This window comes from Ascidia mentula, chromosome 1, assembly GCF_947561715.1.
Source record: "Ascidia mentula chromosome 1, kaAscMent1.1, whole genome shotgun sequence".
NCBI lineage: Eukaryota > Metazoa > Chordata > Ascidiacea > Phlebobranchia > Ascidiidae > Ascidia > Ascidia mentula.
The window spans coordinates 26,061,642-26,085,975 of record NC_138566.1 but is presented as its reverse complement, the minus strand read 5'-3'; the positions used below and the strand labels follow the sequence as shown (position 1 = coordinate 26,085,975).

General features: G+C 38.1%; 3 protein-coding genes across 3 annotated transcripts; all 3 read right to left on the bottom strand.

Moving 5' to 3' along the window:
- Positions 1 to 1,312: 1,312 nt before the first annotated feature.
- On the bottom strand, positions 1,313 to 4,662 carry LOC145890650 (uncharacterized). The gene is made up of 9 exons (XM_082981781.1): positions 4,565 to 4,662; positions 4,244 to 4,394; positions 3,611 to 3,735; positions 3,146 to 3,230; positions 2,922 to 2,982; positions 2,308 to 2,430; positions 2,017 to 2,140; positions 1,839 to 1,877; positions 1,313 to 1,433 (listed from the first exon to the last, which is right to left on the bottom strand). The coding sequence occupies exons 1-9, from the start codon at positions 4,660 to 4,662 to the stop codon at positions 1,313 to 1,315; spliced, it is 927 nt and encodes a 308-aa protein (XP_082837907.1).
- A 3,688-nt stretch (positions 4,663 to 8,350) lies between these two features.
- LOC145911286 (uncharacterized) lies at positions 8,351 to 10,653 on the bottom strand. The gene is made up of 6 exons (XM_082998578.1): positions 10,431 to 10,653; positions 9,953 to 10,207; positions 9,677 to 9,835; positions 9,415 to 9,529; positions 9,311 to 9,360; positions 8,351 to 8,967 (listed from the first exon to the last, which is right to left on the bottom strand). Exons 1-6 carry the CDS (start codon positions 10,651 to 10,653, stop codon positions 8,777 to 8,779), a joined length of 993 nt encoding a protein of 330 aa, XP_082854704.1. The 3' UTR covers positions 8,351 to 8,776.
- A 1,028-nt stretch (positions 10,654 to 11,681) lies between these two features.
- Positions 11,682 to 21,986, bottom strand: LOC145890642 (uncharacterized). The gene is made up of 22 exons (XM_082981769.1): positions 21,940 to 21,986; positions 21,399 to 21,549; positions 20,782 to 20,906; positions 20,317 to 20,401; positions 20,084 to 20,144; positions 19,472 to 19,594; positions 19,181 to 19,304; positions 19,003 to 19,041; positions 18,488 to 18,596; positions 17,854 to 17,957; positions 17,510 to 17,668; positions 17,120 to 17,262; positions 16,274 to 16,389; positions 15,764 to 15,876; positions 15,374 to 15,531; positions 15,019 to 15,153; positions 14,258 to 14,475; positions 13,795 to 13,834; positions 13,443 to 13,555; positions 12,892 to 12,974; positions 12,643 to 12,857; positions 11,682 to 11,766 (listed from the first exon to the last, which is right to left on the bottom strand). Exons 1-22 carry the CDS (start codon positions 21,984 to 21,986, stop codon positions 11,753 to 11,755), a joined length of 2,475 nt encoding a protein of 824 aa, XP_082837895.1. The 3' UTR covers positions 11,682 to 11,752.
- Between the last annotated feature and the right edge of the window lie 2,348 nt (positions 21,987 to 24,334).

Genomic DNA, 24,334 nt, shown 5'->3' with positions numbered 1-24,334 from the left:
TATTGTTGGGAATGTAAAACTATGTTAGAACTGAAGATCTTGAAGCAACCAATCCCAACCAGATAAAGCCAAACCAAAACCTACGTCATTACAATAAAAACCAACAGCCTCATTACAAGAACCCAGGAAGAACCCCTCATAACTAAAACGACACACTTTACGTTGATGATTAATGAGACACCGGGACTTTTTAGTTGGAATTTAGTAGTTTGACAACAGCCACAACATATATCGTTGCCCTTAACGTCATATTGAAAGGACCAACACATGCCATTGCAAGGTCAAAAGTTCTTCAATGCCGTGTTCGGGGAAAACCCTTTCTCCTGTTTTTCCCCTTTCCTTCTCTTCGTCGTGACGTAATTCCTTTCTGAAGCGTCAGCGTCACAACGCGATAAAATAACGAAAATAATTATTTCGTTTTACCTGTTGTATTATGGGAAACATAACTACGAACACTTTTTCAGTCAAAATAACACAAGGATAAACGACATTCTTTGCAGTGATTGCAGTGAACCTCGCACGTAAGTTTAAGTATGTTTTCCAAAAGAGTTGAATTCTAACCCACAGGATTGTTTACATCCTTGAATTGCTGTTGGAATGCGTTATCGTGTTACGTTATTACACCGCGCAACAAAACGTTTAGTTAATACCAACCTGTTGACATTTTGACGTCGAAAATTCTCGAAATTATATTTCTTAGTTCCCCGCTCATCTGCTGCGTTCACCACTCACTGAAATGCGCTTTAGTTTATGAGGTGATAAGCGATCAATTACCACAAGAGATGCCAACCACTGTTGATAAGTGACGACTAGCGATTTTTTTGTTTACAAGGAAAAACGCAAATGCGGGGTTCAACATGTGATAACAAATACAATACCTCCGTGAAAATGTTAAAACACCGGACAGTTAATGTTGAAGCAAAACAAGAAATGTTGGCAAGAATTTTACCATTTGTACTTACACACGAAAATGTTTGAGGAAAACCTTTTTTGCGGGATAAAAGTTGCAGAAGCAGAAGGGTTTTTACAGAGAAAATATTTCATCAAAAAAAAAACGTTACGAGAAACATTCTACAAGATATGTACAAAGTAAGGGTTACAATTGTCATTTAAAATACCAACCAAGGCCACACAAAGGTCACTTTAGTTGCATAAATTTTGGAAAAACAACACAAAAACTTATGGAGAATTCCATTTTGAAACACCAGCTGTTTCTGTAAAGTTTTGTATTTTGGGAGGCTTAAATTATGACACTTTGACTATGGCAGGTTTATACGACTATTCATCCGAGTACAATGAAAACCTTATCTAATTAAAAGTTAACATAATCAGTGTCGTTTTGGTAGTGCACGGTTCTTGGAGAGTTCACGTAAAGTGGTTGTTGAAACTGCTCGTTGGTTCGTTGGTGTGTGCTTTCATGTTGGGATTTTTGACTACCTAACAATTGCAAAAAGGCAATAGATTAAAGCTGATATGGATAATTTATTCCAGGTTGTTCAATGTGACAAAGCAATTCATCAAACTAATTCTAACGCAAAGTAGACGGCTGGAAATGACTCATTAGCTCTCACTGCAAAATTAACACGCTCTTCGCCATTGTTTCGCGCTTGGTGAACCGCACTTCCTCCGCGTAAACGTATTCCACCAGAAATCCGTTGTAATCAACATTTGTAACAGATATATATTTTTTATAAAGCTTAAACACCATGATGATCAATGATGATTAATGGCAAACTGGTTTCCAGGTTTCAAACTATGAGTTAAAGTCATGGAGCACGAGTAACTTTAACATTTATCCTCAAAATCACTTTAATTAAAAAAAAAAACTTATATAAAACATGCCTGTTTGTCTTTTGGATTCCTCGGAAAGGACGGGTCTGCAAATATAACATGCTGTGTGAAGGAGTTAATCGCAAGTTTGTCAAAGTTGTTTTAATGTAGCACCATGTATGAATTTTCCACCATTACGTAACTGACACCATACAAAACGACACAGTTAACCTTCCAATAAATTACCTTCTATTGGATTTTTGTGATGTTACGCAGAAGATAGTAATGCACAAGGTCACAGTTACGGCAACACCAGCAATCACCCAACCAATGATGGCCAGGGTTTTCCAGTAAATTTGTTCACTAATAGCTGAAAAATATCACAAAAAAGGTAAAATATCGTCTTTTAGTTACATATGTCCCACATTTTATGCAAATTGAAACAAAATGTGTGCAAATTACTTTCGAAAAGCCATATCTCTGTCGTTCATTCGTTACGAAAAATCTAATATTTGTTGCTTCCTGTTCTAAGGTTACCTTGGCTTTGTGCTGTGATTCTGTTTTCTACATTTATTCGGTTCTGCAGTACCATATCTGACGTTGTTGCTGTAGCTATTGCTGCAACTTTTGTTGTTGTTTCAGCTTTTGTTGTTGTTTCAGCTTTTGTTGTTGTCTCTTCTGTAAATCGGGGAGGATTCAAATTAGGTACGGTTGGTGGTTGGGTTGTGACTACAGAAACTAACGTTTTGATCATGTTATATAATGCAAATATGCTTCTAACTGAAGCCGCAAGTACTTTTGTAAGATTTATCAGAGATATAGTGTGGCATATGCAACGTCAACCCCAATTGCAAAAGCGAACTCAGCTGCAATATTCTGAGCATTATGGGTTGTAATTGTGAAGGTCGCTTAGCAAGTTGTTTACTTGCTAGCCAGCAGTATATGTCGACCACGACACGCTTCGGTTTTTGACTTTGTTTCGAAACCATTACTTCATTTGCAATGAGAATGTGTACAATCTATCAGAGGTGAGTTATAGAGGTAAAGACTAAATGGGGAACATTATACTGTGACTGCGATGCAAAAGGCGTCGGATGTGGTTTAAGGTAATGCACTTTGAATTGCTTTTATCTAGAAATACAGAGACTTACGGATAACTCCATTGACGTCACAAGCTCCTGGACACGCGCAAGGACTTGTCAGGTTGAAATCCTGCAACGTAAACGAAAAATATCGATTTATGAAACCTCTGTGCAACGGATATAGATCAGGTTTTCCAGTCGTTGATGTATTTGAGAAGTTTATATTCAAAGGAAATGTTGGTGGGAAATAAGAAGTTAAACCAATACACATGGAGGTCGCTTATTGGGCTTACGTATTCGGTTATTACGAGTTCACCGATGAATTCCAGATTATGGTCGGTGACAGCGGGTTCGCAAACCAGGAGAACACGAGTAAGTCTAAAAACAATAAAGTTTGATTAAAAACCCGTGAAAATATTTTAACCGAAAGACACATATGGCGGTTTATGCACAGAATGGTGTGGTTCCGAATCCCAAATGTTGTACATTTATTTACAACATATATTGCCCTATTAAACGGATTTAAGCAACCGCAGTACAAAATATTATCATTTAAAATGTTAACAAGCTAAATTTTGTTTAAAATATCGTGGTAAGGTTTGTAATGATGCGCTTTAGTTATATCAATATAAAATGAATCTACAACGAAACATTGGCTGCTTAGTGTTTCCAAACGAATAAAATACTTCAAACTTGAATGATGAAAATATGAAATCCAAGCTATTAATTTAATTGAGCGAAGCAGAAGTGAATATTACCTGAATTTGTCTTTTGAAAGGTATTTGATGGAAACAGCCCCTTTACTATCAGTTATAAACGTTTCGTTAGCTTGAACACCGAGGTCGTATTCCTCTGCAGGGTTTGTGTTGTTTTGCTGGTGAACCTGCATGAAAATGTTCAAACTTACGTCGTTCCCTCAGCCTTTACAATGAAGAGAGACGTTGTTTGTTTACACAAATTTATAAATCACACAAGCACTTCTGCTGTTGTGCACTGTTTAATGCAAAACTATACTAAACCAGTTTTACAAAACGTATGAGGCTTGCTGCCAGCACTCGCACGACCAAAGCACCTTCTATGACGTAACGCAACAGTAGTTTCGCTTTCGTACGATTTTTTTGTTCGCAGCAAACAACTTCCAAAATATCTGTCAAAGCCCAAAGTGCCATATTTGAACATTGTTTAACAGTTTTGAAATATTGTTTGAATTCATCTATGAGATTTTAACAACAACATACGAGGAATGTGTGCGAAAGCCAGGACTTCTGGCAACCTTATTGTTTTCGTACACAACCTTCTTGCTTATGCGTGCAGCACGTAAGCAACATAACTGCCTCACGTTTAGCGACAATTGACGTCTGACATTTCTGTAGTTTCAAGCCAGCACTCACAGCAAGGTCAGTGAACTGTGGAGAAGTGAAACCAACGCATGGATTGTATTTGAAAGTCCACGGTTGGTCGCGGATTGTCCACCTTGGGGTGCCGTTGGTCGAACCAATACTCCGCAGGTCAATGGTTCCGCTGTTGTCCGACAAAGAACACCTGAAAATATGTACGGAATAAGTCTTGATTGCTTTTTCTGTGGTTGCATTTCGACAAACAAACAAAATAGACCAAGTTTTCCAGCGTTGATTGCGCAATTCATGGAATTGTTTGCGCAATTTTGCATTACTAATTTACATAAATAAACATAGAAAATTTGTGATACTCACATACAAGGTCCACTTCTTGCACATGTTTTTGAAAGAGAAGTAGGGAGAAAGGGTAATACCAGCAGCAACACACGACACATACCCGGATAAATTACCATAATCAACGCTTGTGTCCAAACCAAGTGCAATATGTCTGCCCTATAGTGGTCTGATGGCTAAAGAAAATATAAACAAGAAACTATGTAAAGCATTGAATACTCATTTGCAAAATTTAGATTATTTGCCTGACATGGCTTGAGAAGGCTGTGATTTGTTCAATCTGACCGACCATGTGTTGAAAAAGAACTATAACTAATGGTATAAACCTCTCAACACAAGACATTGTATTGTACCGCAATAAAAGCTTTGCTGCCTTAACTTGGTTCTTACCGGTAACATAACTTCCTGGTCTGATTCTACAAACTCATGCGCATCATTATTACGTTACAGTACACCCATTGTTTACTTGAGCAAATAACCCTCGTTGAATAGTGACTGCATAGAAATGGATCGAAACCAAAAACTTTTGTTGGAGGAAAATCCCGCTTAGTTCGCAGGATGAAGATTCTTAACCGCGCTCAGAAAAACGCATGGCTACCTTAATGTGACCCTCAGTATCACGATCTTTCGTAGAAAATGAAAATCCGTTTGACAAAGACCTTTTTTCAGTTTGTTGACGCCAGAAAGCAAATTTTGGCTTGAGATTTCGGACTTAGATCTGACGATAAAAAAGTTTGAGGATTATTACTAGGGGTTCGATGCTCTGCTATCGTCATAACATCCGACCATGATATTGTTGGAAATGTAAAACTATGTTAGAACTAAAGATCTTGAAGCAACCAATTAAGCAATGACACATCATCTTAATTGCATGAACCCTGATGGCAGAACCTCATTAGAAAAACGACACAATTTACGTCAATGATTAATGATTAATTGGAATGCCAGAAAATTCAAATATAATTTAGAAAAGAAATGAAACAAATGTTTGACAACAGCCACAACATATATCGTTGCCATTAACGTCATATTAAAAGTGACCCCTAGGACCAAAATATGCCATTGCAAGATCAAAAGTTCTGCAGTGGCGTGTTCAGGGAAAACCCTTTCTCTCGTTTTTCGAGTTTTTTCTTCTCTTCATGGTGACGTAACTCCTTTCTAAAGCGTCTGTGTCACAACGCGATCATATAAGAAAACTAATTGTTTTACCGGTTTCATTATGGGAAACGTAACTACAAACATTTTTTTTTGATCAAAATAACACAAGGATAAACGACATTCTTGTAATATATGCTACAAGTCTACTATACCACAGTGCAATGCATCCAAGAAAACGCGCTACTATTTGCACATCTTCTGGGTGTTGTAACAGGACAACCATAAGTCGAGAACTCGTGCTTATAAAGTTCAAGGGATTGCAGTGAACCTCGCACGTACGATTAAGAACGTTTCTCCACTGAGTTACTTTCTAACCCACAGGATTGTTTACATCCTTGACTTGCTGTTAGAATGCGTTATCGTGTTATGTTGTTACACCAGACAACAAAACGTTTAGTTAATATCAGCCTGTTGTCTTTTTGACGCGGAAAATTCTCGTATATATATTTCTTAGTTCTCCGCTCATCTGCTACGTTCACCACTCACTGAAATGCGCTTCCTTTTATGAGGTGAGAGGCGATCAATTACTGCGAGAGATGCCAATTTTTCTTGATTAATGACGGCTAGGGTTTTTTCTCTTTTCAAGGGAAACCAGAAAACGCAAATGCGTGGTTCAACATGTGATAACAAACTGAATACCTCCGTGAAAATGTTAAAACACCGGACAGTTGATGTTGAAGCAAAACAATAAATGTTGGCAAGAATTTTACCATTTTTATTTTCACACGAAAATGTTTCATGAAAACCTTTTTTGCGGGATAAAAGTTACAGAAGCAGAAGGGTGTTTACAGAGAAAATATTTCATTCGATAAATATTGGGAGAAACATTCTACAAGATATGTACAAAGTAAGGGTTACCATTTTCATTTCAAATACCAACCAAGGCCATACAAAGGCCACTTAAGTTGCATAAATTTTGGCAAAAACAACACAAAAATCATCGGAGGATTCCATTTTGAAACACCAGCTGTTTCTGTAATGTTTTGTATTTTGGGAGGCTCAAGTTATGACACTTTGACTATGGCAGGTTTAAACGACTATTCAACCACGTACAATGGAAACCTTAACTAATTAAAAGTTAACATAATCAGTGTCGTTTTGGTAGTGCACGGTTCTTGGAGAGTTCACGTAATGTGGTTGTTGAAACTGCTCGTTGGTTGGTTGGTGTGTCCTTGCATGTTGACTATCTAATAATTGCAAAAAGGCAATATTTAAGCTGATATGGATAATTCATTTCTTGTTGTTCAAAGTGACAAAGCAAATCATCAAATTGATTCTAACGTGAAGTAGATGCCTGGAAATGACTCATTAGCTCTCACTGCAAACCTTGCCATTGTTTCGCGCGGTTGGTTAACCGCACTTCCGCGTAAAAGTATTCCACCAGAAATCCGTTCTTGATTGCTTTTTCTGTGGTTGCATTTCGACAAACAAACAAAATAGACCAAGTTTTCCAGCGTTGATTGCACAATTCATGAAATTGTTTGCACTTTTTTGCTTTACTAATTTACATAAATAAACATAGGAAATTTGTGATACTCACATACAAGTTCCACTTCTTGCACATGTGAAAGTCCACTGTGAGTCCGGGTCGCTTATCGTCCACCTGGGGGTGCTGTTGGTCGAACCAATACTTCTCAGGTCAATGGTTCCACTGTTGTCGGACATCGAACACCTAAAAATATTGATACCTTGTATGGAGTTGTTGTGCAACTTGAAGTTGCTTACCGATTTGGTCGAATACGTCAGTTATTTATATGGCTGGATTGACTAAGTGCACTAAATAGGTTATTTATGTTTAGGTTGACTTTGTTTACTGATTAATTGAAAGTAATTATGATTATTTAAATTTTGTTTATCAATTGCAAAAGAAATACCTGTATTTAATTTGACCTTATTTCTTATTTACCAAGGAACTACCTGTGTTTAATTTAAGTTTATTTACGTAGCTAGTTTGGTTGCATAAGTTATCTATATGGCTTGATTGCTCAAATTACATGGTTTATAGCAGAACCAAAATGTCGCTGCTTCTACTGGCTAGAATTTTGTCACCTGCCACCAGCTCAGCAAGTATTTCCTACTAAATTGTCCTTTGTGAAATTGACCTAAAGTTCTTTTTTCCTATGTCGTTTTGTTGGGCATCACAACTTGGAAATGCGTTGAAAGCGTGATTACAATGGCTTTGGTTTTAATATTCTCACGCGCGGTTGAGCAAAAGTAACAACCAGAACTAAATGTAACGCAAATGTGGGCCATATTTTGTGTCGATCGTACAGAACTCCACACATAACACAGTTACCGTATGGAGAATCTGTGTAGGAAATAAAAGCCATTGCTCAACTCAGCAAGTGAATCACGATGACCAAAGATGCACAACAGTCGCATGAGTTTAATGCGGAGGACAGTTTTCCGAGTTGATTTGGTCTATTACTGGATTATTACATTTCTTCATCAACTAAACAGAAAATAAATCAAACTATACAGGCCTGGCAGGGTAAAGAAATACGTGATTGTCCTGAAATTAATCGTAAGTAGGTCAAGATCTGCTTCAAACGAGTTCTTGCATCACAAATCCCAAATACATTTTATTCTCGTAATTCACTCGTCCGCAACAAACAGAACAAAGGTTTTTGTTTCAAGATGACGGTGGGACCAGGGCACAATGGCAAATTTGATATTCGTGCTGCAGTGAGTAAATACCAGTCTTAAGGGTCATAATATACTTCAGGAAGCCGCACGGCTCCTACGTAACAATTGAACTTTACTTAATTGATGACGACATGGAAAGGAGGAACTTCTCATAAGGAAGTAGTTCGACGAAATGCAGCGAAGAAAGGCTTACGTGAAAAAAAAAGAACTATACATCATAAAAACACAATACCAACATTTCAAGACAAGTACAAGCAATAGAGCCAATAATGTCTATGTCATCTATTTAGCTGACAAGGTCGTTCAAAGTCACAACATAGCTGCACCTATTAGGATCGAAGCCCTTTAATCATGATTTAATTAAAATCAACAAACATGTTTAAAACTTTGAAAGTATGCAGTGATAATTGTTTTTCGTTTTCAGGAACTTTACTTGAAATCCATGTATTCTGAATTCCCATCAGTAGTTTTAATATTCACGTATTGAGGATCTTGCGTGGTTTCGTAATGGTTGATGTCTGGGTTTGGTTGGTTGGAAGGATGGTTCTGCCGTGTTGGTTGGTTATTGGTCATTGGGATGGCTTGTGGCAAAATGTACGCATCGTCTGGTTGTCCGTTATCTACAGATGTTGAGACAAGAAGTGATTAAAGTAAAAACGCAAAACCTAATTTCAAGTTGATGAGTTTATGATTTTCTTGTGACGTGTATTTTTTAGTGCACTCGGCTTGTAAAGTCAACCTCGGAAAAGAATAAAAACGCATGTTTACAGGCTGTCTAAAAACATCGCACACACGGCAGACTGAACAATCAATTATCCAGATTGACATCTGAAGGGGAACAGAATAACTTGTGTATTAGATAATAGACCACCGAGATCATCGCCGTTTGAAAATGCGTCCAAATTAACAAATAATTATATAACATGCAAATAAAGCGTAACGAACCATAGTCTGTTTACTCGCCTGCCTCTGCTGCAAATGTGACTTCGGTGGGATTTTCCAATCCAACAACCCTAAAAACAGTGTTTACTCTTCAGATAATGAACAAACAACAATTTCGATCTTGCCTTGCTTTTCGTCTTTGCTTCATCACATGATATCCAACCATGCAAATTAGGGCAATCACTGCAATGCAAGCCAACGTCCAACCAATGATAGCTGATAAGTTGGTGCTGTTGGATGCTACAATATTGGTTGGAAATAAACACTGTATTTGGGTGTAGTTTATGAAAAATTTAAATGGATGATTAATTGGTTATACTCAACAGTATTTATAAATACTTATTGTGCTAGTGCATAAGACTGTTACAACTGTGTCTGTTGGTTTACCGGTCGTGGTAATTAGTTCGGTTGTTTCCTTGGTCAATTTGTTTGTCCCGCTGGATAACTCAATCGCAACAGACGTGGTACTTCCTGTGATTTGCTTGGTTGTTGTTGTTGTACTTGTGCTTAACACTGCAGTGATAACCGTCGTGGTAGCTGCCGTTGCTGCAACAACATGTCATCAGGAAAACAGTGTTTATTTGCAGAAAAAACTATCTATTCACAAGTTGTAAGTTTTCATGTCATTTCATAGGCTATGGTTTTTAACCCAAAGTATCTAACCTGACCGCCTTGCACAAATGTATCGAGCTGGTTCGGTGCATGGATAATCCATCCACCTCAAGTCTCCGGGTTCCCATCTCCAACCCATTGTCACACAATCTTCATGTCCACCGTCGTTGTTTGGTTCACTGATTGTCCTACCCCCAACCCTCCACACCCTCCACTGTGGATTATCAACTCTAGATCCATCTGTCCACTCAAAGTTGTATGTACTCCCATTTCGTTTCGCTCCAATGAAATAGGAGTAGGGTCGTTCTTCAAAGAAATGACAGTACTTGATTACTTTGACAACATTAGTTTAACCGTACACATATGATTTAAAGCAGTTTTGAATCTCACAACCTGTATGGACTATATCAGTATACTGATCCACGTAATTGATATCATAGCATTACAAACCAGAGTTATTCAATACATTAAAAGAAATAGTGATTAGTTTGCATTACAATTGTGAGTTTACTCCAGACAAAAGACTTACCAGTGAGATTTCCAATCTTAGCCACTAAAAAATGAAAAATATCGTTTGTTTTGACGTTGGCTACATGAGCGTTCCATCCTTGACATGCAGTTTCTGCTTCAGAATAATTGTTGACTTTATTCGCCCTTGACCCAATCAAATACTCCCTCGTCCCATGCTTGTGCCAAGTTTGGGAGAAGACAACAGGCAGTAGTGTTAAGTACAACACGAAAAGTAAATTCATACTTTGTAATGCTGCAAAACAAAATGTCGATAGTAGAGTTTTGCAAAAAAAAAAAATTATGTCGGATCAAAATGAGTGGGTGTTTGGAAATTAGGATCGTCAGACCGTCTTTATTTTGTATTTCGAAAATTTTGTATAGTGCAAGTCATCGGCCATCAGCAAGATTATTCTGTCATACAACTTTTTGAGTTTTCATTTCACAGCGCCCCGGCACCTATGAAATTACCACCACATCCATGGCTATCCGTAGAGGAAACCAACAAAATTATTCCGTCTCGTACATATGCGAATTGTTTATTGCTTTGTTTTGAGGTGGTTTAACTTTATTATTTAGACCCAAATCTGAACTTGGTGGAAACGACACTTTTTATTTAATGTAACTGCACCACGATGGAAAACTAATTGAATCGAAAATCTACATTAAATGCTTTTTACATAAATATAGATTAGCATTATGCTTGGCAATAATACCCTGGCATCTATTAACTTAATCTGTATTGGAAAAGCAATTTAATTAATCCAGTTCAGTCTTACAGCATATAGTAAAAAATCACTTTAACTAACGTTATAAACCTCTCAACACCAGGCATTGTACTGCATCGCATCAAAAAGCTTTGCTGTCATATACTAGCTCTTTGTATAGCTTCCTGGCCTGATACTGCAAACTTATGCGCGTCATTATTACGTCACAGTACACCCATTGTTCATTGGGATACCAAACTTTGTTACTTTCAAAGAAACCGAAAACGTTTGTTGGGAGGAAAGACGTGGAGGAAATATTCCAGATTGGAGGCTGCAGCCAAACGAACAGACTCGGTTACCTTACTGTGATGGACGGCTTTGATATTGTTGGAAAACGTTCACAACTTTTGCAGACTTTGAAGCAAAACAATTCGCCAAGTTCACACCCTTAATTATTACGTCAATGTACGGGCGCACAAATATCATTTTGTTCAAGGATGACAAAAAACAAACAAATAATTGAAAAAACAATTGACATTATTGCATCACAAAGCACACTGACGCTTCGGGAAGTAGTTACGTCATGATGAAGAGAAGGTAAACTTGAGAAACTGGAGAAAGGGTTTTCCCCGACACGTCACAGGAGGTTTTCTGCACAAAAAACAGAATTTACTTTTCAGCTACATGAAATAATAATACATGGTAACCTTACAATAACCAAGGCCACCCTAGAAACCTTCATAAGACGTTTAATTCAACAAACCTGTGAGACCAAATACAATTATAAGTGGAAGATCTATAAGTTTTATGAACACTTTTAGTCGTAATGTCGCAAGAAGCTAACACAACAAATTTACTAAATTCGGCTAATCCGGATATTTGCCTAATTTGGCTGGATTTACAACATTTTTTTAGGGTAAACCGGCTTAATTATTTCAGATTCTGAATTCGGATCAAATTGAGAAAGCAAATGATTTGCAGCTGCTTGCTTTGCATCCTAATTCGATTGCCGCAATCGCACAAACGTAAACTAAAAAACCTTGTACCCATGTATATATTGGTTATTACTGCACTGGTGTGTCACACAACAGACGTAAGTGCAGGTTACCGGATGTGTTTGTGAAACCGTATAATTCATATTAGGTAACGAATTCGACTGTAGAAAATAACTAACGCAAGGCGTGAACAGCATTGTTGGGAGGAAAGACGCGAGGAAATAACATGGCAATCACTCCATTGACAAAATAACCCCAATTATCAATGCCCGTATGACGTCATAGTCAATTGTCTGGTGTACCCTCCAGCGCTTACTGTAAGTAGTGCGAAACGTTGCCAACACTTGTGAATTTTCGTCTGCAAGTCACAAGGATGTCTTGGGCAGAAAGGATTCCAAATCAGAACGAGGTTAAACCGGGGTTTACTGTATGTGGTGAACTGCACTTGGGCAGCCACTTCAACTTAGGGTACCAACGTGTAAAATTGACCAACCTGCAAGCGGGCTTAATTCCTCGTGTAAAATTGACCAACCTGCAAGCGGGCTTAATTCCTCTTGTAAACAACACGAGTTTGAATCGTTGTGACCAGGAGATCCGATTGTGACGTCATGAGCCACACTTCCTAACACGGGAATGTCTGAAGACTCCGTTAAATAAACTGGAAAAATATATACGTCATTACATATGACGTCACTGCAGATACCGATGAAACATGGCGAAAAGTTTTTTGGCATAAACATGTAATTGCTGAATTATTTTGAACCACCTTGTTCACCATCACTTATAGTTTAAATAGTTGAGGAACAATGGTAACATGCTGATATGAATTATGGAACGATCGTCATCAGTCGTTAACGTCACTTCCTGTTGGTGAGGAATTTGCAGATTTAGTCGAGATAAATTGTGGCAAGGTTGTGGTTTTTGTGTGGTTCCAGCAAAGTGTTCACGCTAACGACTGGTGTCTGCAGCCCAGAGTAAACGAAGAATATCTAAGTTTTCAGTGAGAACAGAAATTCTGCTTCCGTGGGATAAGTTCGACGGCCATAATTAATATGTGGTTGCTTGTTAAAAAATTTATTTAAAACATGGCAACAAAATAATCTGAGATGACGTAAACACTAAACGTTGAAAGTCAAATTAAGTTTTTACATACCTACGAATGTTTAGGCTTCCTTATTGGAACATAAGAACAACTTTGTTTGCACGAGGACGTGTGAAGGTCAACACATGGCCAAGCGGAAAAAGTCAATTAAACCGCTACTGATTTGACCCGGGATATTCACTCTTAACATTACCGACCTGTATCCTACACACTGTATGTATTGTACTTACGTCACTGGACGATGTATCTGCCGCTTGTATGATGTAAATTCCATCGGATGAGGTGGAGGTAATTCTGTAAGTTCCAAGAGGAAGTTGGCTCCCACCTCCATCGCATATGAGAGCTGCCGAATAGAAAGGAAAATAAAATGATCCTAATTATCTAGTCATAATTATTTAGTTGGAGTTCTTCATATCTTGACGTGTGTTTCCAAACTATCCGGCCATTTCATAAAGTTAGCAAACGGTTGAATAAGTCAGACGACAGTTATCAAAATCTAATTAATGACAGACACAAACTGACAGAATTTCAGTGACATCAATGATGGTTTGCAATGAACAATTTTCTATAACAAAGACTCACATTCGTTAAATTGAGGTTTGTTGCTCCCGTCGTTTGCATCCTGAAACACACACAAGTTGTTTAGAAAATCATTGAATTAAAACATCATCAACGAATGAAGGAATTGGGCTGTTTTTTGTCGCCAAAATTTTAAATAGAAGGTGGAATGACTGGATCCTAAGCTTAATTTAAACAGCGACATGTTGTATAAACAACAGGAAATTGTTGAACAGAAAGCAGCCGACGTAGCAGACTTGAGTGCAAATATCAATTAACAACAAGCTACGTGCAAGTAGGCCTGGTCTTATTTCCAAACCCAACATTTCATTGCGTTTCATTACCCAATAAAACACTCTCCCGACTCGGACAAAAGGGAAAAAACGGATATAAAAACAACGTATCGACTCCAATACACATGGGTCGCATATGGAGTTCCACAAATCGCCGTTAATTTGAAAACACACGACGTGACGTCATACTTTACCGAGAGAAGACGAAATCTGTCATGGGGACTCCCCACATTCGTGGACGATTCAAGGAGCTCTTGCGACACCAAGTGGTCGGGGTCGTTGGTTTGTATGAAGAGTGGCGCTGACGTAGTGTCTTCCGATTGGCTGATCACGCTGGTGGTGATGTTCCCACTGTCGTCTTGTTCAAGTTCCTCTTTGCTCAGAATGTGGACTCCATTGCTACGAAGTGCTCCTGTACAATTTCACGGTTAAATTAACTCAAAATCACCCAAGTTGTTGATCAAGGTTTATTGCAAGCTTACAATCAGTAGAACATGTTTGCGTGCCATCCAGACCACAAAGCGCAAAGGAATTAATCTTTCTTGTAAATCAATTCGAAAATTAAAACACGTTTTTGTCTGTACTTTTTAACGTGTATATTTTGTTAAATAGGGATGTGCTTTTTTCGTGCGAAGTTTTATCAAAGAAGATGCTACATTTTTACGTTTCAAATCCGTTGAAATCTTAAAACGGACTCGCGTTTATCGAACCGTGGGATGCAAGTAATTGAAATAAAAATGGAAAAATCTTATTTAGCATGGAATCTATTTGCATCAAATTTTTGTCCAGGGATTGTAACGGAAAACATCCATTTCACTGTAACAACGTTTCGGCCACCATGCAGCAGCCTTCATCAGTATCCGTATTGCAGCAAGAAAACATGCCCGGCAGCATTCAGCAATAATTTAGAAAACATAAAGTTGGCCATTCATCTTGATGCAAATCTCGAACTTACGCAAATCTGCGGCACTAATTTTGTGTTGCTTCCCGTGGATTTGCTTCAGACGATCGGAGGAAGGTTTTTTCGTTTTTTCCCATGTTCTGGTTGGATTCGAAGCGGAGAAGTGATTTTTAAGATACGTCACAGTCTCTAATAGACATAAAACGATGACGTCAAGTTATTACGTTTTAAATTTCGATGCAAAACCAACTCACAAGCTACAAACAGATTAGATCACGGATTTAAAGATTTTCTATTGCTTCGTTCTAAATGCGACGTAGCAAGACAGAACCCCAACAAAATTTAATCAGCGTCAATTTGTATACGTTATAGCAACCAACAAGAAATTCTTGAACTGACTGTAACTTACCTTTAAAAGTGAAATTTTCCGACTCGTTTTCCGGCATCAACTTTTTTAATCCGTTCCACTTGAGTCGAAGCCACTGTGGAGATCGTGCGCTTTTCCAATCCCCACACATGCCCGACCAATCCACCTCATTCTCCTCTCCAACGTCGGTATCAGATATTCTGCGAACAAATATCTCGTATATAAGTTTTAACGTAAACAGTGATGAACGATCAAAACCTTTCTAAGGAAACGTATACGCGTTTTCGACACAAGCGGTTGAAAATGTGTTTTTTTGCCATGATGTAAAGCAGTGATTCCCAAAAGGCTGGTAGTACATGCGGGGTCAATACACCAGTTACAATAAAGTATTGCCTCTAAATCATAACAAAATCGTCTCAACCAATAACGTACTTTGCCACGAGAAGTTTGTCATCGTTCTTCGTCCACGGGTCTCCCTGCATTCGCTTCCAGTTCAAGTAATTCAACCATTTAGTCCGGCATTGCTTCTCAGTGCGTGTTTTCACCTGAGAAAGTTAATATCAGTTCATGGTCGTACAGCTCACTGTTACACTCAGTTTATTCTAAGTCAGTTGTTCGTTCTGCAATTGCGGAGTAATTAAAATTTCTAACAGCTTTTCCGGTCCTGTGATTTTACAAAAACCTAAACTAAAGTGCAAAGAAAATGGTGTAAAAGTATTCGCTCAATACTGGAAAGAAATTCATTTAATGTGAAAAGAATTGAACTTTGTGAAAACCGGCAAAATTCCAGTCACATGTCTTTCGACCATGTATATTCAATTATGTAACTTATTAGAGCTTTTAAATGACAAAACTGGCGGCATCTATATAGAGATAAGCACAGATGGTTTCTAGCTTTGGTGTAGGTCTACCGTAAAGCTGATTATGTGGTCAAATACTTACAATTTCTGCGACCAGGGGCCAGGAAACACCGTCAGTAACAGATTCGCCTAAGCTGGTGTTGGTGACGGCGTGAACAGCAAAGTCAAGCTTGCTCTCCTCCATAGACGTCCAACGACCTGAACACAGCAATATTTCACGCGTTTATAGCACACAGGGGCAAGCTACGGTCCGCGGACCAATCTGGTTCCTTGCGTTATTCAGTCTGACCCGTCCGGAATTGGTGTAAACTGATGGCGATTCAGAACGGTGTTTACACAACAGTTAAATTAAATTTTTTCATTGCCTGTTTTTTTACGGTTGCAACGTTTACACTAAATTGTTGTGAATTATTGTAAACGGGGCAGTTCACGAACTTGCGTCAAAACTGTTTGTGCATTTTTACTCACGTGACCCAGTGGCCAACCTATTTCTGGAATGCGAGTTTACAATACGTTCGCCCATCCCTGGTTAGTAAATCGCACAAAAAGAGAAAGTCAAGAACTTTCATTAGGATTACCACAGTATTGCCGGTTATTGGATATCGGAAAGTATGAAGAACCGACGAAATTTTCGCTAATTTCACGAACACCGTGGACAAAGATATTAAGGTTATCGATCTGTGAGCGATTTCGTTCTAGATTAGCATCAGACTCGCGCGAGCTTCAATTCAGTCAAACTGAAGGTGGCCCACGAAATGTCCCGGACAAGCGAAGCCTACTAAACGGAATTGTAATTGAGGCGGTCACAATATTTTCTGTGTTACATGCCACCACAAAGTCACCAATCTCAACCACAGTTACTTTAGCAAAAAAAAACGAAAGCTAACAAAGCGCGTTTGTGACGAAACAAAAAATGGATATTCCTAACCTGTAGTTAGATCGTCTTTGATCAGACGACATCGGTCTTTAACTGAATCCGAACTACGACCGAGTTCCTGTCCAATAACCGACCAATCGTGCCCGTACATTTTCCGCAACTCCTTCAGTTTGTTAACCTCCTCTTCAGAGTATCTGACAAACGGGACACCTTTTATTGCGTTGCCATACCAACAAGTGTGATGCACGCATTATGGTTGTCTGTTACTTTTCTAGTATCCGTGATTTGCAAATTTATTTCACAAATACCAAGACAAAGCAATACATATCCATCAATTAAAATAAACACAAGTAAGATTGCTAAAAAAACATTTCTAAATTATTGTTGGAAGTTTATTGATGAGAAACCTACAAATAAAATGTTTCCAAAAGTTTTACTCACTTTCCTTTATAGTTTCTTTTGTCATACATTCGCTTCACTCTTCTGTAAACCGCAAACAAGGGTCTGTTCAACCCGTTGCACAGTGAAGGATAGAAATCTTTACGTGTCTCCTTGTCGCTTGTGAAAATTAAATCGACCACATTCTTTATGTTGTTGAACCTTGGAACGTATGAAGCCAACGTTTATGATGTTAAAACAAATATCGAATCTAAGTTCTAAACAGGTTCATTTAAAACGAAGGTTTATGTTACGGTAAAATCAATGTGCTGATTTTGTTTATTAGCCAACGTTTCGTATAACCCATACTGCTTGATTACAAACAACGTTAAACGTCGTGGTTTAACCCTGTAGTCACGTCATCTTTCACTTTTCCCAGGTAACACATCATCGACACAAATCCGTTAATGACGTGCTCGGGAAAAACCCTTTCTCCTGTTTTACGTAATTCCTTTCCAAAGCGTCAGTGTCACAACGCGATAATATAACGAAAGTAATTTTTTCGCTTTACCTGTTGTATTACGGGAAACATAACTACGAACACTTTTTCAGTCAAAATAACACCAGGATAAACGACATTCTTGCAATAAATGCTATGAGGCCACGATACCACAGTACAATGCATCCAAGAAAATGTTTCAGGAAAACCTTTTTTGCGGAATAAAAGTTGCAGAAGCAGAAGGGTCTTTACAGAGAATATTTCATTCAATAAATATTGCAAGAAACATTCTACAAGATATTTACAAAGTAAGGGTTACAATTCTCATTTAAAATACCAACCAAGGCCATACAAAGGTCACTTTAGTTGCATAAAGTTTGGCAAAACAACACAAAAATATTGGAGGATTCCATTTTGAAACACCAGCTATTTCTGTAAAGTTATGTATTTTGGGAGGCTCAAATTATGACACTTTGACTATGGCAGGTTTATACGACTATTCAACCGAGTACAATGGAAACCTTATCTAATTAAAAGTTAACATAATCAGTGTCGTTTTGGTAGTGCACGGTTCTTGGAGAGTTCACGTAATGTGGTTGTTGAAACTGCTCGTTGGTTGGTTGGTGTGTCCTTGCATGTTGGGCTTTTTGGCTACCTAACAATTGCAAAAAGGCAATAGATTAAAGCTGATATGGATAATTCATTCCTTGTTGTTTAAAGTGGCAAAGCGATTCATCAAAATGATTCTAACGTATAGTAGGTGCCTGGAAATGTTTTGAAGCTTTCACTGCGAAACTGAAACACGAACTTTGCCATTGTTTCGCGCGATTGGTGAACCGTACCTTCCGCGCAAAAGTATTCCACCAGAAATCCGTTGTAATCAACATTTGTAACAGATATATATTTTTTATAAAGCTTAAACACCATGATGATCAATGATGATTAATGGCAAACTGGTTTCCTGGTTTCAAACTATGAGTTAAAGTCATGGAGCACGAGTAACTTTAACATTTATCCTCAAACCCACTTCAATTATAATAAAAAACTTATATAAAACATGCCTGTCTGTCTTTTGGATTCCTCGGAAAGGACGGGTCTGCAAATATAACATGCTGTGTGAAGGAGTTAATCGCAAGTTTGTCAAAGTTGTTTTAATGTAGCACCGTGTATAAATTTGTCACCATTACGTAACTGACACCATACAAAACGACACAGTTAGCCTTCCAATTAATTACCTTCTATTGGATTTTTGTGATGTTACGCAGAAGATAGTAATGCACAAGGTCACAGTTACGGAAACACCAGCAATCACCCAACCAATGATGGCCAGCGTTTTCCAGTAAATTAGCCCACTAATAGCTGAAAAATATCACAGAAAAATAAAATATCGTCTTTTAGTTACATATGTCCCACATTTCATTCAAATTTAAACAAAATGTGTGTAGTTTACTTTGGAAAAGCAATATCTCTGTTTTTGCAATCGTTACACCAAATCCAATATTTGTTGTTTCCTGTTCTACGTTTACCTTGGGTTTGTGCTGTATTTCTGTTTTCTACTTCTGTTGAGTGCTTCAGTAGGACATCTGACGCTGTTGCTGTAGCTATTGCTGCAACTTTTGTTGTTGTTTCAGCTTTTGTTGTTGTCTCTTCTGTAAATTGGGGAGGATTCAAATTAGGTACGGTTAATGGTCATGTTATATAATGCAAATATGCTTCTAACTGAAGCCGCAAATACTTTTGTAAGATTTATCAGAGTGATAGTGTGGCATATGTAACGTAAAGAGTAATTTAAGTTAAAATTTAAGGCAGAAATTAATTGCGCAAGTTAAAAAAAGTGTCTCATGTTGTGTGACATAGCAAGGTAGGATCGCCCTACTGCAATGGCGAACTCAGCTGCAATATTCTGAGCATTATGGGTTGTAATTGTGAAGGTCGCTTAGCAAGTTGTTTACTTGCTAGCCACTATATGTCGACGACGACACTCTTTTGTTTTTGACTTTGTTTCAAAACCATTACTTCATTTGCATTGAGAATGTTTACAATCTATCAGCGGTGATTTATTGAGGTAAAGTCTAAGACGGATGTGGTTTAAAGGTAATGCCCTTTGAATTGCTTTAAAAAGAAATACAGAGACTTACGAATAATTCCTTTGACGTCACAAGCCCCTGGACACGCGCAGGGACTTGTTAAGATGAAATACTGCAACGTAAATAAAAAACGTCGATTTATGAAACCTCTGTGCTTTGAACTCGTATAGATCGGGTTTCCCAGACATTGATGTATTTGAGAAATTTATATTCAAAGGAAATGTTGGTGGGAAGTGAGAAGTTAAACCAATGATATACACATGGAGGTCGCTTATTGAGCTTACGTATTCGGTTATTACGAGTTCACCGATGAACCGCAGATTATGGTCGGTGACAGCGGGTTCGCAAACCAGAAAAACACGAGTAAGTCTAAAAACAATAAAGTTTGATTAAAAACCCGTGAGAATGTTTTAACCGAAAGACACATATGGCGGTTTATGCACAGAATAGTGTGGTTCCGAATCCCAAATGTTTTGCATTTATTTACAACATATATTGCACTATCAAAAGGATCTAAGCAACCGCAGTACAAAATATTATCATTTCCAAATGTTAACAAGCTAAATTTTGTTTAAAATATCGTGGTGAGGTTTGTAATGATGCGCTTTAGTTATATCAACATAAAAGGAATCTACAACGAAACATTAGCTGCCTAGTGTTTCCAACGAATAAAATACTTGAAACATGAATGATTAAAACATGAAAACCAAGCTATTAATTTAATGGAGAGAAGCAGATGTGAATATTACCTGAATTTGTCTTTTGAACGGTATGTGATGGAAACAGCCCCTTGAAAATCAGTTACAAACGTTTCGCTTGTTTGAACACCGAGGTCGAATTCCTCTGCAGGGTTTGTGTTGTTTCGCTGGTGAACCTGCATTAAAATGTATACAGGCTTCAAACTTACGTCGTTCCCTCTGCCATTACATTGAAGAGAGACGTTGTTTGTTTACACAAATTGACTTCTGCTGTTGTCCCCTATTTAATGCAATACTATACTAAACCAGTTTTACAATTTTTTCCATTCCTAAACGCATGAGGCTGTCAGCACTCGCAAGACCAAAGCACCTTCTATGACGTAACGCAACAATAGTTTCGCTTTCGCACGAATTTTTTTGTTCGCAGCAAACAACTTCCAAATATTTGAACATTGTTTGACAGTTTTGAAATATTGTTTTAAGTCATCTATGAGATTTTAACAACAACATACGAGGAATGTGTGCGAAAGCCAGGACTTCTGGCAACCCTATTGTTGTTCGAACACAACCTTCTTGCTTATGCGCGCAGCATGTAAGCAATATAACTGCCTCACGTTTAGTGACACGTGTGGCAACTAACGTTTGTGTAGTTTCATGCCAGCACTTACAGCAAGGTCAGTGAACTGTGGAGAAGTGAAACCAACACATGGATTGTATTTGAAAGTCCACGGTTGGTCGCGGATCGACCACCTGGGGGTGCCGTTGGTCGAACCAATACTCCGCAGGTCAATGGTTCCGCTGTTGTCGGACATCGAACACCTAAAAATATGTACGGAATAAGTCTTTTTTTTTTCTGTGGTTGCATTTGATAAACAAACAAAAGAGACCAAGCTTTCCAGCGTTGATTGCGCAATTCAAGGAATTGTTTGCACTTTTTTGCATTACTAATTTACATAAATAAACATAGGAAATTAGTGATGCTCACATACAAGTTCCACTTCTTGCACATGTTTTTGAAAGAGAAGTAGGGAGAAAGGGTAATACCAGTAGCAACACACGACACATACCCGGATAAATTACCATAATTAACGCTTGTGTCCAAACCAAGTGCAATATGTCTGCCCTATAGTGGTCTGATGGCTAAAGAAAATATAAACAAGAAACTATGTAAAGCATTGAAAACTCATTTTAAAAATTTAGATTATTTGCCTGACATTGCTTGAAGAGGCTGTGATTTGTTCAATCTGACCGACCATGTGTTGAAAAGAACTATAACTAATGGTATAAACCTCTCAACACAAGACATTATATTGTACCGCAATGAAAGCTTTGCTGCCTTAACTTGGTTCTTACCGGTAACATAACTTCCTGGTCTGATTCTACAAGCTTGTGCGCATCATTACTACGTTACAGTACACCCATTGTTTACTTGAGCAACTAACCTTCGTTGAATAATGACTGCATAGAAGTGAATCGAAACCAAAAACTTTTGCTGGAGGTATATCCGGCATAGTTTGCAGGATGAAGATTCTCAACCGCGCTCAGCAAAACGCATGGCTACCTTAATGTGACCCTCAGTATCAGGATCTTTCGTAGAAAATGAAAATCCGTTTGACAAAAACTTTTTTTCAGTTTTTGACGCCAGAAAACAAATTTTCGCTTGAGATTTCGGATTTAGATATGACGTTTAAACGCTTTGAGGATTATTACTAGCGTTTGGATGCTTCATCACATTCGACCACGATATTGTTGGAAATGTAAAACTATGTTAGAACTGAAGATCTTGAAGCAACCAATCGACTAATGACACATCATCGACAAAACCAGATAAAACCAAACCAAAACCTGTGTCATTACGAACAAATCCAACAGCTTCATTGCATGAACCCTGATGGCAGAACCTTCTTAGAAAAACGACACAATTTACGACATTCTTGCAATACATGCTATAAGGCTGCGATACCACAGTGCAATGCATACAAGAAAACGCGTTACTATTTGCACATCTTCTGGGTTCACAATAGCATGGCATCTGTGTTGTAACACGACAACAATAAGTCGAGCAAACGTGCTTATAAAGTTCAAGGGATTGCAGTGAACCTCGCATGTAAGTTTAAGTACGTTTTCCAAAAGAGTTACTTTCTAACCCACAGGATTGTTTACATCCTTGAATTGCTGTTGGAATGCGTTATCGTGTTACGTTATTACACCAGACAACAAAACGTTTACTTAATACCAGCCTGTTGACATTTTGACGTCGAAAATTCTCGTAAATATATTTCTTGGTTCTCCGCTCATCTGCTACGTTCACCACACACTGAAATGCGCTTCAGTTTATGAGGTGAGAGGCGATCAATTACCGCGAGAGATGCCAACCACTGTTGATAAGTGACGACTGGGGATTTTTTCTCTTAAAAAGGGAAAACGGAAATTCGTGGTTCAACATGTGATAACTACTAGAATACCTGCGTGAAAATGTCAAAACAGGGTCTTTACAGAGAAAATATTTCTTTAAAAAAAAAAAGTTGCAAGAAACATTCTACAAGATATGTACAAAGTAGGGGGTTACTTGGGTGCAAAGTATTTGGAGTTGATAACTTTGAAAATGAAAGCCAAAGCTAAAATGATGTTAATCATCAGTAAAGGTTTCAAACACCAACTGGGTTCATCATCAGTACTACAATGAGCGCATGCAAGAAAAGCGTCGGGGTAATAAAGGACTGAGCAGACAGAAGGGAAACAGCAGCAGCAACAACGAGCAACAAGCCGGAGGCATGTCACGTGACAACAACTTCGAAGCGCAGCAGCTTAGGGGTAACAATTCTCATTTCAAATACCAACCAAGGCCATACAAAGGTCACTTTAGTTACATAAATTTTGGCAAAACAACACAAAAATTATTGGAGGATTCCATTTTGAAACACCAGCTATTTCTGTAAAGTTTTGTATTTTGGGAGGCTCAAGTTATGACACTTTGACTATGGCAGGTTTATACGACTATTCAGCCGAGTACAATGGAAACCTAATCTAATTAAAAGTTAACATAATCAGTGTCGTTTTGGTAGTGCACGGTTCTTGGAGAGTTTACGTAATGTTGTTGTTGAAATTGCTCGTTGATTGGTTGGTGTGTCCTTTCATGTTGGGTTTTTTGACTACCAAACAATTGCAAAAAGGCAATAGATTAAAGCTGATATGGATAATTTATTCCAGGTTGTTCAAAGTGAAAAAGCAATTCATCAAACTAATTCTAACGTAAAGTACACGGCTGGAAATGACTCCTTAGCCCTCACTGCAAAATTAACACGTTCTTTGCCATTGATTCGCACGATTGGTGAACCGCACTTCCTCCGCGTAAACGTATTCCACCAGAAATCCGTTCTTGTTTGCTTTTTCTGTGGTTGCAATTCGGCAAACAAACAAAATAGACCAAGTTTTCCAGCGTTGATTGCGCAATTCATGGAATTGTTTGCGCAATTTTGCATTACTAATTTCCATTAATAAACATAGGAATGGCTGGATTGCCTAAGTGCACTAAATAGGTTATTTATGTTTAGGTTAACTTTGTTTACTGATTAATTGAAAGTAATTATGCTTATTTAGATTT